Genomic DNA, 18,746 nt, shown 5'->3' on the forward strand with positions numbered 1-18,746 from the left:
AAAATCTTGCTTTTCCAGAAACAGGCCGTTAAACACCAACAAGAAAATACTCGTATCAACAACATCATTGACATGTTCCAGGAACATTTCGCTCTCTATATTCAAACCACAAAAATCCTGAACACGTTCCTGTGCTAAAAGCATGATGATTCCAAATGTAGAGAACCCACAACGCAGCGTTTTCCTATTGTTTTTACGAGTAATTCCCACTTTGGTTTCGGGTAATCACCGAACGCATTTTTATCGCGTTAACTGACGTGGCGAAAATATAAATAACATTCACTTTTTCGCCAAGTTCGTATTTTCTGTAATAGTTCATAAAGAACCAAGAGTGTAGTTTGAAATTTTCCGAAAATGTTCCAGTTTATTGTGCAATTAATCCAGACAATTTTAAAATATTTTCTCGCATTTTTTGGCGATAATGCGGTGTCGTATAACCGGCAAGCGTCACCAAACGGTGCGAAAATCGTGCCGAAAAGTGTAAATTATCACTTCACCAGAGTGTGTAATTACGAGTGCGGATTTTGTTTTCATACGGCGAAAACGTCGTTTATGTTGCCCATCGATGTGGTGAAAAGGGGTCTTTTGATGCTAAAACAAGCCGGTAAGTTATAACGAATAAAAAAAAAAACAAGTTTCCAAGATGGTGGCCATAATCCGCCATTTTGTAATTAATTAATCAAGGTATGGAAAAAATCAACTTCAGTGGTGGAGAACCGTTTCTACCAAAACGCGGTAAACATTTGGGCGAAATGGTGGAGTACTGCAAGAAAGTATTAAACCTCTCAGTGTCGATTGTGTCCAATGGGTCACTAATAACCGAAAAGTGGTTCCAACAGTACGCCCAATACGTGGATATTCTGGCAATATCTTGTGACTCTTTTAATGAGGATACTAATAAGGTAAATAGTGTGGAAAATGCAATTTTCGGCAGATTATTTTTTCGTTTAGTTAATAGGCAGACACCAGGGAAACAACCGAAACCACATTAAACAATTAGGAAAAATCAAACAGTGGTGTGCCAAATATGATGTTTTATTCAAAATTAATAGTGTCGTCAATACTTACAATAAAGACGAGGATATGGTGGAGGAGATCCGGCAGCTAAACCCCATAAGGTAATTTAGAAAATGCGAAATTCCTGAAATAATAATTGGAATAAGAATTTCAGATGGAAAGTCTTTCAATGTTTACTGCTCGAGGGCGAAAACGCTGGTCCTGACGCCCTAAAAAACGCCGAAAAATTTTACATCGATGACGCCACATTCGAATCATTCATCCAGAGACACAAATCACTCGAATGTATTGTTCCAGAGTCAAACAAGAAGATGCAGAACAGTTATTTGATTCTGGACGAATATGTGAGTAAAACTGGCCACTCTTTCCAAGTCTGCGTCTAACAAAGACTTATATAGATGCGGTTCCTGGACTGCCAAAACGGCTCCAAAACTCCGTCCAAATCTATTTTGGATATTGGCGTGGAAAATGCTTTAAAGTTTGCCGGTTTTGATGAAGAAATGTTTAAGCGACGTGGGGGCATCTACAAGTGGTCCAAGGAAGCTAATAAACTGTCTTGGTAGAGCTCCAAGCAGAGTTTAGCAGAGTTATCGATCAAACGTTATGTATTATATGAGGTTTTAAATAAAATATATATTTTTTGCATTAAAAATTTTAATTTTCCGCGCCGTTTATGACTATACGGTCTGGGATCCTAAATATGAACTAGATTTGACGGTTAAGTGGACAGTAAATAAACGTTAAAATTGGTCATATTTAGTCGACGTTTAATGGTGTAAAAAAGATTTTGTATTGGCACATATACAGAAAGTCCAAAGCTTCTTCTCTCTATTTGGGAATTAAAGTAACATGTCATTGTCCCTTTTGATACGTCAACTTCCATCATCACTTTTAACGATTTACAATGAGCGAGACAAAGATGATGGGTATATATATATACATGTAGACTAGTAATATATTGTTCACAATAGAGGGTGGTAATAAAATCTGTAAAATATTCCTGTTTCACTTATTAATTAAATAAATCTGAAATGTCCTGCATAGAAGAAAACTATTAAGTTTTATTGTAATTTATTATTTTAATTTACTTTCCGACATTTGGAGCAATGCAGACAGTTCCAAAATATAAATTTTTAGGAAATATAGAACATTTTAGAGATATTACGTTATTCCTGGTATGTTCTGAATAAATATTTTCAACAACTCAAAACTCTATTCCATCGTCATCAATTTTCATATATTCCAGATGTTTGGGATCAATTTATTCCTGGAACTTGGTGTCACGCCTTCCAGGCAATTGAACTACAAGAATATACCCTTTGTATTGGACTAAATATCTCAAGAATATTTTCCTACAATTTTGAAGTATTTTCAGGATACAGATCTTGGTTCATTAAAGTCCCTTTATCCATGAATGTTTAAATAAGTAACTTATATTTTTGAGGTACTTGGAGTAATTTTCGAGCTTATTCCAGGCATTTGGATCAAATTGAAAATTTACTCCAGACATGCATTTATAAAGTAATTTTAAGTTTCTCCCTTTTATTTGAACCCACTTTCACTGAGTTTCTAAGGTTTTTCTTATGCTCTTAACACTTTTAGAGTTAATTTTTACATATTCCAAGGATTCGGAGTCATTTCAAGTATGGATATTAAAGCCACTTCTTGTATTCTCCGGATTGTTGGGATAATAATCCAAAATTTCAAAATTTCCCGCGCTATATGGCGCCGTTCCAAAAATTGGGTTATGACCACTTCCGGCATAAATATCAACTGCATTTGATAGATAAGTGCACAGGAACTGAACGTCAAAATTGACCATTTTTGGACGACGTGCTGATAGGTCAAAACTTCCATAAACGACTTTGAATTGCTTTACTTTTAACGGTTTACAATAAGTGGAACAAAGATAAGTATATATACATGTAGACCAGTAATGTATTGGTCACAATAGAGGGCTATCATATGAAAGATACTGTGTTGGACAGTTGTTTTTTGAAAAAGACTATATCTCATTCTTTTAAGTTTTAAAATAGTTCCTTGTCATTATCCCTGTTTTCACTTATTAATGGAATATTTCTGAAATGTCCTGAATAGAAGAAAACTATTAATTTTTATTGTAATTTTTTTATATACTTCAGGCATTTAGAGCTATACAGGCTCCAGTTCCAAGATGTGAATATACATTTTTGGGAAATATATTCCTTGTATGTCCTAAAGAAATATTTTCAGAAAATGCCAAGGAAAAACTATTAAATATGGTGATGGCTCCAGAATGAATAACAGAGCTGGATCAGGGCTTATTTGGTGGGATCCCACATACCAGTAAGGCATACTCGCTGGGGGAGCACGCCACTGTCTTCCAGGCCGAAGTATTCGCTGAACAAAAAATCCTAAGCTGCGGACACCGCAATACAGTCGTATCAATATGCTCGGACAGCAGAGCTGCCATTAAGGCTATCACGGCCGCAAAGCTAAGCTCCAAGCTTGTACTAGAGTGCATAAAAGTCCTGAAAAAACTGGTGCAGGTTGGCTGCAGGATCCAGCACGTCTGGATACCTGGCCACGCAGGTAATGAGGAAGCGGACTCTCTTGCCAGACTGGGATCCGCGAATGTGCCGATGGGGCCGGAACCCATAGTTGATATCGCCAAATGCGTTGCGGTCGCGTCAATGAAGGGTCTGCTGGACAAGTGGACCCACCGAAGATGGACTGAGTCCCCTGGTATGAGACAGGCCAAAGCGCACATAGGTGGGCCCTCTGCCTGTCTCACCAAAAATCTACTACGCCTAAAAAGACGCGAAATTCGGCTAGTGACAGGTCTTTTAACCGGTCACTGGCACTTAAGAAGCCATCTCCATACTATCGGTATTGCGGACAACCCGGAATGCCGATGGTGCTGTGAGGAGGATGAAACCGTTGACCATGTAGTCGGGGAGTGCCCAGCACTAACGCGCGCCTGGTCAAATACTTGGGTAACACTTTCAGTGTACCGAGCGACTTTAAGTCCTTCAGACCAGAGAGCCTTATCGGTTTTTCTAAGGCCGTTGGGCTCTGGTAACCCTCGGTGGGGCATGACGGGTCCATCAGGAGACCTATATACACAACTGCCTTGGCAGCCCACTGTTTCGTCAATTCAACTATTAAATAATCAACCATTTCTTAGACACTCCAGACATTTGAAGAGTATATCAATTTATTTTAGGCATTTGGTTCCATATAAATCCAGACAATTGAAATACAAGAATATACTTTGAATTTGCAAATTTTAGAACAATTTTCTGCAACATTTTTCAGGAGACTTCTGGTTCATCTATTGGGATATTCCTGGAATTGTCTATTTTTTCAGCAACTGAACCTGGAAAAAAAGGTTCATTTATTAAATATACCAGGCATTTAAAGATACATGCCTTCCAGCCAATTGAATTAGAGGAATCCTATTACAACATGTAAAGCGTTAATTTTGAGAAACATAAAATCATTTTCAATAATGCTCTAGACTGTATTGGGAGTCAATTTCAGTTTATCGCAGACTTATAGACTAAAATTATTGACTTACTTCAAGTTATTTTTAAATTTTCTTCTTGATATTTGAAGCTATTCTACAATTGATTTTTTATACAAATAACTTTTATATTCCAGGCACGTGCGTATCAATTTTTTTCACATTTTCTTTGGGTTCCTTTGTTAATACTTTTAAAGCTTTTTCTTACATATTCTAGGGGTTAGTTAGAAAGTAATTTCAAATTTATTCCTGATATTTGAAGGTATTTTAAGTTTCTGTCTGGATATTGAAGTCTTATTTCAGAGATACTAATTAAATATTTTCAGATTTCCATTAAATTTGATTGTTCTTTTTTTGTATTTCTTTCCCATCAATAATTTTTTAATATATTCCAAATATTTAGAGTCATAATTTTTACGCATCTAAAGCCATAGGAAAACTACTAAAATCACATACCATTCATTGGTCGTAATAATTTGCATTGCACAAATTCAAGTACAATATAGTAAGGAAACCACAAAAGACCAGCATAAAGCAATCTTGATCTGACCAGGGAATTAAACAGAATTTTTCTACTATAGGTATGTTTGTAATGTCAGAAGTTAATCTAATGACAAATCCTACTGACCTCCAATTGTAATTCCCAGATCTCCAAGTGACTCGCAATGTGTGGAATATTCAAAATTAAGCTCATCCATTAAAAAGGAATATAGTAAGCTTTTTGGATTTTCCTAGTGGTAATTTAGTTAATGTGCACCAACCAAAAACAGCATTAACTTCTTGCTTTACAAAGTTTTTAGCAAGGATTTTCAGCCTACCCTTTATTGATTTTAGAAAGCTAATTTTAAGTAGTGTTGGTTCGATCAACATGCAATATTTTCTCTAATAAATGTAGATGTGGTAAATACTATAGGTGATTTTTTGTTTATATTGGACTAGAGAGACTGGATTTGATTTAATGATTTAGTTATCAAATAATAATTATAGACTTTAAATAAATCATTTTGCACACTGGCTATAGGTATTCTCTAGTTTATTTTTTATATCATATATACTGCCGTCCTAAGTCAGAACCTCGTATCTACATTTTTTTTTAAATTGAGTTATCAGCAAAAGTGAACTGGTAGTGGTTTTTTTCTTATCTGTAAATCCCGTTAATCTGTTAAACCCCGTAATTTTCATTTAAAATTGAGTAAAATTTAAAAAATAATACACCGTAACTGCATAAAATAGCCAACATCATAAGCAAAAAACTGGCTGTAAGATAGAACCTGACAAATGCACAGCGCGGGCGAGTAGTTCCGTGGTTATTTCTAAGCATTATGCACATGCCAGGTTTTTCCTAAGCTTCGGTCTTGGTACGGATGTAGCTGCCAGACTTTAACTAGGCAATAACAACGAAATTCGCGGGAGTCTAGAAATATTTATTTAGTTCTAATAAGGCAGGCATGTGCGTTAGTTGTGATTTTATATGTTAGTGAGGTTTGCTATTATTTTGTGTGTTTTTTTATGGATATTTTACTAAATAACCTTTAGTACATAGGTAGGTCAAAATGTGATAACATAAGAATGATGTATGTACTATTAATATTACACAGCATATATTTTTTAATCTTTAGAAACTAAAATGTCGAAGAGATCTAAGCTTATGGTCAAATTGGCCAGAGAATGTCTTTCTTCAGAAAATCATAATGTGCTACGTGAATTAAGACCTTGCAGTACAACAAACTTAGAAAACAATTGTCTAATAAATGAAGAATATCAATTGGGGTTCTTGCGATTGCCTACAGAAGATTTTCGGATCGAGCCGTATATCGATAATAACGAGGATAATAATATCGATTCTAAAATGGATTTAGATAGAGAGTTCGAGATTCCTGGTCATGAAGTAATTAATCCTCAAGAACCTATCCCTGATAATCGCGTGTGTCAAAACCATAACGTAGTACTACCATCATATGACGAATCGGACAGCTACAACATTACTAGAGAAATTGTTGAAATCAACGAACCACAAAGTGACGGTAGGTGTTTTAAAATGAAATACAGAGTGTATTACAAAGACCATGTTCCCTTATTTTAAAAATCTGTCTTAGTCTTAGTATCTGCCTTAACAAATATGCTGTTATTATGAAGATAAAGAGCTACCATTTTGCGGAACAATGTTAGCCCTTTGTATAAATGTTTAAAATACGACTGTATTAATCAATATTTATAAATTTAACTTTTTTTAGAATTATCAATACTAATAGAAATGAAATTAAAGGATCCATAGAACAGGAGCCAAAAGGTGAGTCCAAAGTTTATATTATAAAAAATATTATATACTTGTATAAATATAATAAAAAAAGAAGCTAAAAATGAAAAAATGGAATTAAAATTGTGTACACTTTACACTTTTAGAACTACAAATACCGGAAGAAAACAGAAATATTATTGAAAATGGTGAACAGAGAGAACAGGAGCCAGACGGTAAGTTTAAAGTTTTATTATGTTTTATTAAAAAGTATTTAAGCTTTGGACAATTTTAGAACTACAAGAAAAATATACAAAAAAAGAAACGATTAGAAAAAGGAAAAAAATCAAAGAAATTAAATCAGAAAGATTAAAAGCGAATAAAGAAAGCATTAAAAATAAACATCAGGTGACAAGAATCCTGTGACAAAAATAAATGTAAAAAGCAATGAACAATGTTTACCCAGCTTGGTCACGAGGAATGTGAACTCTGCGAAGAATTTAAACTTCACAATCCGCAACACAATTCTGAATCACTTAAACTGGACTGTGAAAATTGTGATAAATGGAATACACATATTCTTCAAGCCAAACGATTAAGGGAATTGTATCAACAAGATTGTGAAAAACCAGAGACAAATGACACTTGCCTTACAAAAAATAATAATGTTACCCAGGATTGAGATGTTCAAAAAGGCTATAATTTCCCAGAGATTAATTGCATATAATGAAAGTTTTGTCCCGATAGGTAAAAAAAGGGAAACAATCGTCACCACATGCTGTACTTTGGCTTGAAGCTGTCTAAAGAAAACATTAAAAGTTGTTTTTATTCCTTTTTCTTGCATAATAGAGATTATAAAGACTTTGTTATTTGGCTTGATAATTGTGCATCCCAGAACAAAAACTGGGCTTTCTTTACTTTTCTTATTTTTCTAGTTAATCCAGAACAAATTGCCGCAGAACAAATGTGCTAATTTTGAGACTGGACACACCTTCATGTCAGCGGACAGCTTCCACCACCACATCAATTCTGATCGTGACACTGTAAAATCAATGAATCCAACAGATTTTTATTTGTGGCCGGATTTTGCATCATAACAATAGCTTAGAAAAACGAATCCCCGTCCATATTTGAGTAATATTACATAAATAATTGCCAGAAAAGGCCAATTTAAACTTCAGTATATTTCATCAAAGGACAACAATTTGCATGAGCTAGATTTTTTGCAAAATAGTAAAATTAAGATCGGTATAACTTTACCAGCTTTTCAAAAAGAACCAAGAGGCGTAACAAAAGAAAAAAAGGAAAATTTATTAAAAGATTTAAAGAGTATAATTCCAAAAGAGCGTTTTCACTTATGGGAAAATCTACCTTCGGTAGATTCTATTTGTATCGGTTTATTAATATGTAACAATATTTGTAATAATTGTAAATATCAGCCTTATTTGTAATACTGAAATGTGATGGAGTACCTACCTATTAATATAATCAATATTTTAATTTGTAACTTTGAAATGTTACTGAAATAAGAATAAATGTTTTCTTTAGTAACCAGTTTTTTATTTAATTTCAGTACCCCAAATGAAAAGTTAATTAATTCCATTCAGTTCAAACCATATAAATTACTTTGTAACAATATGAAATACTTAATATAAACCACGTATTTACATGATCTGTTACAGATACCAGGTTTTATTTAAGTAATTTTCCAGAATTCTGAAAAAAATATGGCATGTGCTCCAAACATTGTTATATTTTTTAAATACATGTTTTTATTATTAATTAATATAAAGTAGCTTATTCTATGCTTATCTGTCCAAAAACTTTCTTTACAACATTTTTAGTTCAGAAAACGTGACATATTAACTGTTTTTTTTTTATTTTATTTAAAATTAACTTTTCTGTAGATGCGTGGTTCTGACGTAGAACGGCAGTATAGCCTTAAACATTTTATAATTCTCTTCTTATTGGGGTATTCCTGTAAGGTAAAATATGTCCCAGAAGACCCTAATCATCCAATCCCAAGTCACAAACTATGTTCCTATATAGTTTGTGACTTGGGATAAAAATCCATAATGGTAATTTAAAGGAAAGACTATTAATAATTCAAATGAATATTTATTAAGTCGTACAAGACAGAACAGTTTGTACCTAGGTAGACGGGGTAGGCCTGATGACTACAGTAGTCCCAGATGGTGGTGGGAGTTGGGTGGAACTTGCTTTAATGCGGTTTATATACTCATCCTGTATATCCTTAAGTATAGACTTAATAAGATAATTCAAATATACTTCATGGTGAGAATGACCAGATTTTTTAAGTAATAACAGGTTTTCCAGGCGAGTCACTTCGGCAATCAATTTTCTATGGTCATGAGACACATACTGGGGTAAAGTATACACATAACTGGCAAAAATCACGGTGAACGTTAGAATCAAGATACTTCTTGGCGAAAACATCTTGTTAATGATTTGTCGGATCAGGAACGAACTGCTAGTCAATCAGGGCGGTTTGTATTTATATAGGGCAAAAGTAATTAAAAAGTGTCTACATAATATACTTTTATGTGCCAGTAAGTGTAATAACAATGCAACCTAATTAAATATTATAATTAGTTAGTTGTTTTAAGTATTGTTTTTTTTTTATTATAGTTTTAATAATCCGGGAAATTACTTTAAATTATATATACATATACTTATATATATATATACACATGTATGAAAATGGACATTCTTGGATCAGCAATAAGTTTTAAGTTAATGTAAAAATTCATAAATTGTTTTTATTAATATACTAGTACTGGAACATTTTTTACTCACTTTTGTTGATTGTCCTAAACTTTGAAGACATTTCTTGGTTTATTCCAAGTTTATTCTTGGGATTTAAAGTAATTTCCCTGTTGGCATAGTTCTTAGACTTTGAAAATAATTGTTTACATATTCCAGACTCATTTTCCAGTTCATTCCAGATATTTTGACAAAATTCCAATTGTATTCCAGGCATCGAGTTTCTCCTTACTCTTTGAAGCTCTGTTCTCTTAATTATTGAGATACTTCATTGTGTCCTTAACAATTTCTTACAATTTCCAGGCAACACCACAATTTTGCCACATTTGTAATAAATAACATAAATTTAATAAACATAAATTTCCAGCTTATTCCAGGCATTTTAAAGCTCATACTAAATACCACCATTATTGGCCGAAGCCATTATTTCTTTCTGGATTATGCAGATAACAATGACTATATAATAAAATTCAGACCTGTATTCCAGAAATTTGGTCTTTTTTTAGTTTATTCCAGGGATTTGGGCAATTTTTTCATGTTTATTGCATTTCTTTTGGAACTATTGAGAACACTTCTCTCAGCCTGGAAATCAAAGGTTATGTTTCATATTCCAGACATTTTGACTTGTGTTCCATTTAATTCCATGCATTCGAATCCATTATAAAGCTCTAAAAAGAAGCGCTGAATTTTTCCAGGTAAAGAAATCAGTAAAATACATTTAAAATAATTTAAATATAAAAATCTGCAGGAATGCATGTCTGCCCAATGAGTGAGATGCATACAAACCGACGCTCCTTCTTTAATGACGATTGACGTGATAGAAGAACTACATGGGATATACTGTCTTATTTTAATCAGTATCAACTGCTGAAATTAAACAATTTTAATCATTATATATCAGTATAATTATAATTTAAATCTCCACTTTATAATAATACAACTCTAGGTATACATTCATCAGTAAAAACCATTAAAATATAATTTTTTTGCAGGAATGTATGCCTGCAATGAGTGAGATGCAAGCAAACCGACGCTCCTGCTTTAATGACGTGATGAAAGAACTATATGGGCTATACTCTCTTTTCTTATCCAGTAGCAACCATGTTTCTCATTTTTATTATAAGTTATCCTTATAATTATTTAAATAGCGCTATACTAATGCAACTCAAGGTATTGAATAAGAAACTAATTAAAAACTAGGAATATAACTGTTTTGTTGCTACTGGCCAATATAATTTTAAGTCTTCTTCACGTCAGCTCTATTTATCTCTTTCAGAGAAGATTTCTGACTTTGTCTCTCTTTAATTATGTTTGGTACCCTGCAGGTGTCGCCACTAAGTGACATTGACAGCTATTTTAATTTGGCCGTTTGTTTTGATTTTAAAAATTCCACTTTAGTATTTGAAATTTAAACAAAAAAAAAACAATCTTTAAATACTACATGTAATATTCTCATAAGTTTCCGTACGTAATTGGACACAATGAGCACTAGCAAATGGCGGTATATAAGTAAGTAATTTTTAAAATATAGTGTTTTTATTTATAATCCCTTTTAGAGACATTGTACCTGGCAGAAAACGGTTCAACCTGACGCCTCTTAACCTCGAGGCGATCAGGAATGAAATGCAAGACTCCTCTTATAGTGAGGAATCTGAGGCCGAAGATGATACCTCGGAACATGCAATTTTAAATAGGAGTTTTAGTGATCAAACTTCACCGAAACCCACTGAGGTTACCAATAAGACTGAAGAAGTCGATGGCAATTATAGTTCCAAACGAGAGGAGGATTTAAGTAAGGAAGGAGTAAATGAGAAAGAAGGAAGTCATAGTCAGGATATATTTACAAGTTTAAATGGTATTCATGCAAATAAAAGTGTCTCCAAGAATACCCCTGTAAGGTTTGAAAAGCCCAGTCAAAGGCAATTAAGGTATAGTTGGTAGTTCACAGGAACTTAATTTAAGCTAATAATAATTAATCTACTTTGTTTAGCCATTTCTTAGAAACTGTTCCAGAAAATGCAATAAAATACTCGGCTCAAAAGACAAACTTATCAATCAAAAACAAGGAAAACATGTGCATTAGTACAGAACCACTAAACAAATCCAAGGATAAGAGTAAAAATGACAGTTTCGACTTGGACTTTTCTGCTTTATCCTTGCACACCCCGATCAAAAAAAAAGAAAAACTTTTCAACTATGTGACCCCGAAAATCAACATTATACCAACATCAGTTAATAAATCAGAAAGACCTTCAATGTTCAAGACTCCAATGAATAAGGGCCATTTTAGTAAGCCACTATTTAAGACTCCTATAAACAAACCATTAGTAACCACTACAATATATTCTGGAAAAGCTGCACCTGTTTATACAGCAAGAGGTACCCCAGGGGGTAACCAGAGTAGCATTTTATCGGAACTATCAGACAGTCAAAGGGTAAGTAAACTTTATTTTATTTATTTATTTATTTAAGAAAAATTGAAATACAAAATACTTATTGGGTAATATGTATTGTGCAAGATGCCATACAAACTATCCACTTAGATGAGTAAACATCTGTTTGTGCATGTAGAAAAATTAAAATTTACAATTCAAGTACAACTAAATGCCACTAATAAAATACTGTTTAACCCAATTATGGATATATATAACATTCTTAAAGACCAATAATTAACAAAAATAATAATATGGAAATGACTACTCGAGATTGCTCTAGACTGATATTTATGTTATTATGATTTTAATCTGCCTAAACATTCATTAATCTGCTCTTTAAATAGTTTAGCAAAATTATTGATAACACCAACAGGCTATAGTTATTATCGGATAGTTTTTCCAGATTGCTCAACCAAAACCAGTGATCTACTCCTCGGAGGATAGATTTAACCGGATTTGTGTGAACAACATAGAATATGTCATACTAAAAATGTTGGGCAAAGGCGGCAGTTCAGAGGTGTTTTACGGTTTTAATAAGGAAGAACATCTGGATGTGGCCATTAAATTGGTGTCTTTGGCAGATCATAATACTGCCGAGGGCTATGTCAATGAAGTGAAACTTTTGGAAACCCTACAGGATTGTGATAGAATTATCAAATTGTATGATTAGTAAGTATATGAGAATATTTTTAGAATAAGTTATTGAGATTCATTAAATAAAGTACTAAAAATTTTAATCACAGTACCTTCATTGTACTTTGCATTTGTCAGAACCCACTTGGAGTATATTATATTTTATATCCACAGACTGGAAAGGATGCAGAAACTTTGCAAGTACATTCACTACAGGTTTTACAGTGGTCAAGAATTTTATTTTAAGACTCTCTGCTTAATACTTGATTTTGGAACCTTATCAGCTAGAAGAAAGCAGAATGACTTACAAATTCTCTGTAGGTCCATTCAAGCATATATTGTCCATGTTTCACTTCACAAGTTACTTTATATGCAAGACATGTACTTTTCCATGTACTTCTTTGTACTTCCATGTGCCTTTTTACAAGACAAACTATGCTGAAAATTCATTGAACATTAAAACTAGGCAAAGAGCTATGTAGGGTCTTTTTTTGATTTGGGCCAAGCATTTGGACTAAATTTCAATTTTACTCTGTATATTCATAAAGATTGTGCTGAATTTTTAATTAAACCCCTAGCTTATCTATTTAACTTGTGCATTAAATAGGAATCTGTAGACTGATTGTAATAAGGCATTTGATGAAGTAAATCATTGTATACTTTTGAATAAATTGGTTTCTTTTGGTTTATCAAAAAAGGCATTTAATTTAATAAAATCCTATTTAACAGGGAGAACCAACCAGGTTACGGTTGGAAATTGTTTCTCAAATAATATATCTCGACTTCAGGGTAGCAGGTTTAGTCCCTTGCTGTTCTTAATTTTTATTAATGACTTATCTGATTATATCTCTTCATCTGCAAGTTGAAAATGTGCAGTGGTCATTTATACTCGCAAGGCAATAAACTACTTTTTAAAGATACTCGATCCAAGATTTGGGAGTAACATTTCTAAGCAATACAAGGTTTAACTGTCACTACACTGAAATAGTTAATAAGTCTTATCTTGGGTTTTATAACACGAAGGAATTTCAAAATTAGCACTATAATAAAACTCTATAATGCCATTGTGAGACATTGGCATATACCTTAAATATCTGGTCAACTACATCAACGTCACATTCGGACATGACTGAAAATTATTAGTTTAAAGTCTATTTTAATAATATTTAAGCTTGGATTGTCAAATCCATTCAAATATCGTCGTATGCAAACCAAGTCAAAAATTGCATAACAATTAACGATCCAGATATTTAATTTTTGAAATACGAATCGTTAATTTTTATACAATTTTGACTTAGTTCCATACGAAAGACACGAAATTTGAGAGGAGTCGAAAATCCAAGCCCTGAGCTGAAGAACAGGAGTTTCTAATCAAATAAAACAAAAATATATAAGGTTACCTTTTTTATTAACCTCTTTTTTACAAACATAACATTATTTTTTGGTGTAATAACACAGGCTATAATAAATGTAAAGGTCCTATCGGAGCTCGAAAACTGTAACAAATATAGCTTTTTAACAAAAATAGCATATAATTTAACCTACCTGCAAAGATTTGATTCAAGGAGTCCAACCCCCAGGACACCAGCAAATTATTCATATTAGGTATTATATAAAAAATAATGTACTCACAGAATAAAATAATTATGTACTGACACAGGAACCGATACACACAAGCATTGAAACCTAAACCGAAGCCTGTTGTTCCACGCCGGCATTGCCGAATACCGAAATGAAAGTGGGCGTTTTTAATTTTAGCTATGGTTAAATTGAATTATAGGTCGCATTGAAATAATGGTAACGATATTGCGGCGATCACAGTATTGTTTAAGGCGAAGAGAACATTGAAATTCACCCTACGACACTTTTAATTTCCCCTAACTTTAGTTGCCATTGCAATAAACACTGCAAATTTTTTCTTGATTACATAAGCTTTAAACACAATAATTTCTGTTTTTTTCAAAGAAGTACAGATTACCCTTAGTTTTAAAAATATAGAATCATTTACATAATAACAATATATTTTAAGTGAATAACTATTTTGATATGTTCTGAATATAATACTTGTAATAGCATCAATAATTTCTTCTTAATTGTTTCAAATATAATTAATTAAATGAACATTAATTTTTATTGGATAAATAAAAAAACAAATAATCAAAGCCTTGTTATTCAATTTATTAAAGTGTTTTTTCTGTGTCTGTATTCTCTCAAGCAATTGAGTCGAAAGAGCAGTTAGATGTCATGTAAACTGATTGCATGAAGTAAATCATTGTATACTGTTGAATAAATTGGTTAGTTTTGGTTTATCAAAAAAGGCATTTAATTTAATTAAATCCTATTTAACAGGGAGAACCAACAGTGGCGTGCAGTGGCATTAAGAGTAGGGTAGGCACTAGGCAATAAGGTAGCATAATTTTTTTAAATGTACTTACCATTAGAAAATCGTCGAGAAGAATCGTTTTCTTAATGAAGTGGAACATTGTCTTTATTTACACAAATTTATTTAAAAATGTCTGACTAACTGAGAAACAGAAACAATCATTTTTTATAAATTAGTTCAATACGATTTTTCACCAAAAATGCATTGACAACATCATCATAAAAAGTCGACTTACGTTTTAAATCTAGCAAGAGTTCTTTCTCCAAGGAAATTATTGATAAACTGCTAAGCCGTTCTTGTCCTTGAGTATGACGTAAATACGTGTGGATGCGTTTTAATCCAGAGAATGAACGTTCTGCAGATACCGAGCTAGCGGGTATTGTTACGATTGATTTTGCTAATTTGATTAATTGAGGGAACACTTCGCACATTTTTTTTTCCTGGCAAAAACGTGTGACTTCATAAGCATTCATGCCTTTGAATTCTGATAATGAATACAAACAATTAAGCTCATTTTTCAATCTCTCAAAATCAAACTTTTGTCCGTATTTCAATTTTAATCCATTGAATATTTCATCTGGAAATTTATTTCTAAAAGTTTCGAAACAATCAGAATTCAAAAGACGGAAAAAATCTAATAGTCTAATTTCCCTGTAGCGATCATCAATTTCGCTTTTGATGTTGTCAACTATTTCTCTGAAAATTCGCCTGTAATGCGTTTTAACATCATCCATTTTTCGTTTCGCCATAAGCATTCGCACATTTACTATATATTTTTTCGAATTCTATGAAGAGAAATTCTCCAAAAATGCTTAGAAACTCTCATTTTGTTTAATACAATAGCCAATATCAGATAGTTTCGACTATATTATATTATACAGTACATCCGTCTGAACAAATATTTGATTGAAAATTTCCAAAAAATAATTGAATTCAAAATCTTCTAGTGTCAATAAATATATTCTAGCTGCCGAAAGATTCTCCCCATCCCAGTTTGATTGATTATCAAGCATATCATTAAATAGGTTTTTCAAATTAAAAACTTCACTGAAAATTACGTTTACAGTTCTGGAGTTATAGGCCCATCGAGTCTATACTACACGTGGTAATTTTTTAGAACAAAATCTAATTTAATTAATTTCGTTCGCTTGTCGCGTATAAGCGCTATAATAGGTGCTGCCTTCGCATCTCCATATATTTTTCATATCAAGGCAATGTCCACCTTACGAAGCCCGCATATATGGGCCACCTACATGGGGAATAGCAAGTGCGCTTAAAAGCAAGATTGCACTATTTTGGATTCCTGGAAATGTTTGCTTTATAATGCAGATGAAAATGATATTTGATATTTCTGATAAAAGGAAGAAGTGAATATTATATTGTAATTTATTTCTCTAATTTTACAAATATTGCTACGGTAGGCAATGCCTTTTTGCCTACATTGTTTGCACGCCACTGAGAACCAACCAGGTTACGGTTGGAAATTGTTTCTCAAATAATATATCTCAACTTCAGGGTAGCAGGTTTAGTCCCTTGCTGTTCTTAATTTTTATTAATGACTTATCTGATTATATCTCTTCATCTGCAAGTTTATTATATGCTAATCATTTCAAACTATATAAAAACGATATCTGTCAAGGAGGATACCATCAAATTAAAAAGTGATCTATTCTCTATTGTTGATTGGTGTAAAAGTAATAAGTTGTCAATTCATGTAAAAAAATGTGCAGTGGTCATTTATACTCGCAAAGCAAACTACTTTATTAAAGATACTCGGTCCAAGATTTGGAAGTAACATTTCTAAGCAATACAAGGTTTAACTGTCACTACCCTGAAATAGTTAATAAGACTTACTGTGTCTTGGGTTTTGTAACAGGAAGGAATTTCCAAATTAGCACTATAATAAAACTCTATAATGCCACTGTGAGACCTCATGTAGAGTATACTTTAAATATCTGGTCACCAACATCAACGTTACATTCAGACATGATTGAAAGAGTACGGAAACGTTTTTTTTATGTCAGAAAAAAATAAAGCATCCATACATGGTATCATACAATGTTGGAGACTTTTGAATTCCAAATGCTTTGAGCTAGAAAACAGAAACAGGCCGTATTGTTCATATATTTTATTGTGAACAGTATTAAATACAAGAATTGTGAATTAATTGAGTATATTTTCTGTATGGTGCCAAAGACTAGATGAAGAATTTATTTTATACAAATAATTGTAATATGTCTTTAATAAGTAATATATTACGAATTTGTAATAATGTCTTGGAAGATATTGATATATTTAATATTAAGGCCAAAGAAATTTGGAAATCAGGAAACGGTTTAAGTTGTAATACAAAAAAAGGCATTTTTATGTTATATAGTTAATATAGACTGTACTTAGGTTTAGTTTTGTGTTATATATTGGTTTTATTGTTCTTTTTTGTTTTTCTTCTTTCTTTTAATTTTTGTTTACTTTACATGTAATGACTATAATGTTTTTATAAAGTTTTTCTAATAAATAAATAAATTTACGCCACTCTCTGGGTTTTTTAGAGTACCTACTTTTAAATAAATTTCTTTCATATTCCACGCATTTCAACTCATTTTATACTAAACATGTTTTTAAGTAAATCTTTTTTTGCAACCATTTCATACTTCTGGACTAATTGCCACTATCTGGAATGACATATGCAAGTTATAAGAAAACCATGAAACTAAACAGGGTTTGCTTAGTCCAAACTCGACCATAACCTCATTCCCTTAAATTTTTTAGTGAAATCCGAGATGAAAAACTACTGATAGTATTAGAAAAGAGCGGCGAAGACTTGAGCTCAATATTAAAGCAGTTGGCGGTCAAGGAATCACAGCTGCCCACCCACATGTTGCTCTTCTACTGGATGGAAATGTTGTATGCGGTTAAACAAATCCATTCAAAAGGTGCCATTTAGTCACGTCTTTCACTCTCTCTCTTTTTTCACTATGGTTTTATTCCAGGCGTTATACATTCAGACCTAAAACCCGCCAACTTTTTAAGATCAGAAGGCGGATTGAAACTGATTGATTTCGGGATAGCGAGCAAAGTTCAGGACGGTATGACGTGCGTGTTTAAACACTCCCAGGAGGGATCTTGCAACTATATTAGTCCGGAGGCGCTTAGTCATCAAACTAGCGGGAACGTTGATAGTCCGAACTATGGCAAACCTAAATTTAAGGTCAGTGCGTTTGCACTTCGTAAAAAAAAAAAACTGATTTGGACCCTTTTGGGTTCTTTTTAGGTACATTTTAAGTCGGACGTTTGGTCCTTGGGCTGCATTTTATACCAACTGGTGTATAGAATAACTCCGTTCCAGCATATCAGCCAAATGTGGGCCAAGTTAGCCGCCATAACGAACCCTGATCACAAAATTAAGTTTCCGCAGAACCAAACGGTGTCCCCTAGAATATTAAACACGATTAAGAGATGTTTGAGGTACGATACTAAGGCCAGGCCGTCGGTAGACGAGCTCATTTTAGAATACGAGGAACTACTTAAGATTATTGGTAATTGTGATAGTTATTGATGAGTATTTTTTTAGAGTAGTAAACCCGTTTTAATTAATTCATCTTAAGCCCAGTTTTGTATTAAATACTTGCATATTTTTATACCAACAAAGAATTTAATATATTATTTACTTAGTAAACAGACTTTTCTTACTAATGCCCTTGGACTAGACCGATTGTTTGGTCGAATTCACGTATCCGAGGAAACTAATAAAAT

At 32.8% G+C, this 18,746-nt stretch overlaps 2 protein-coding genes and 2 long non-coding RNA genes across 5 annotated transcripts; 3 read left to right on the forward strand and 1 right to left on the reverse strand.

The window, feature by feature from the left end:
* The first annotated feature begins 276 nt into the window (after positions 1-276).
* LOC126742027 (radical S-adenosyl methionine domain-containing protein 2-like) lies at positions 277-1,675 on the forward strand. Its single transcript, XM_050448552.1, has 5 exons — positions 277-604; positions 685-902; positions 952-1,118; positions 1,172-1,361; positions 1,416-1,675. The coding sequence occupies exons 1-5, from the start codon at positions 355-357 to the stop codon at positions 1,578-1,580; spliced, it is 990 nt and encodes a 329-aa protein (XP_050304509.1). The 5' UTR covers positions 277-354; the 3' UTR covers positions 1,581-1,675.
* Positions 1,676-4,195: 2,520 nt separating this feature from the next.
* LOC126742352 (uncharacterized) lies at positions 4,196-10,552 on the reverse strand. Its single transcript, XR_007662540.1, has 2 exons — positions 9,576-10,552; positions 4,196-4,375 (listed from the first exon to the last, which is right to left on the reverse strand). It is a non-coding gene; the product is annotated as an uncharacterized LOC126742352 (long non-coding RNA).
* LOC126742353 (uncharacterized) lies at positions 6,764-7,790 on the forward strand. Its single transcript, XR_007662541.1, has 3 exons — positions 6,764-6,812; positions 6,926-6,994; positions 7,054-7,790. It is a non-coding gene; the product is annotated as an uncharacterized LOC126742353 (long non-coding RNA).
* A 325-nt stretch (positions 10,553-10,877) lies between the features above and the next one.
* Positions 10,878-18,669, forward strand: LOC126742411 (dual specificity protein kinase TTK). Of its 2 annotated transcripts, none has more exons than XM_050449064.1 (7): positions 10,878-11,043; positions 11,099-11,470; positions 11,533-11,977; positions 12,372-12,646; positions 17,763-17,926; positions 17,984-18,201; positions 18,265-18,669. In XM_050449064.1, exons 1-7 carry the CDS (start codon positions 11,024-11,026, stop codon positions 18,547-18,549), a joined length of 1,779 nt encoding a protein of 592 aa, XP_050305021.1. In that variant the 5' UTR covers positions 10,878-11,023; the 3' UTR covers positions 18,550-18,669. The 2 variants fall into 2 exon arrangements, with proteins under 2 accessions (XP_050305021.1, XP_050305022.1); XM_050449065.1 differs by having other exon boundaries at positions 12,381-12,646.
* Positions 18,670-18,746: the final 77 nt, after the last annotated feature.

Source organism: Anthonomus grandis, chromosome 11 (genome assembly GCF_022605725.1).
Source record: "Anthonomus grandis grandis chromosome 11, icAntGran1.3, whole genome shotgun sequence".
In the NCBI taxonomy this organism is placed as follows: domain Eukaryota; kingdom Metazoa; phylum Arthropoda; class Insecta; order Coleoptera; family Curculionidae; genus Anthonomus; species Anthonomus grandis.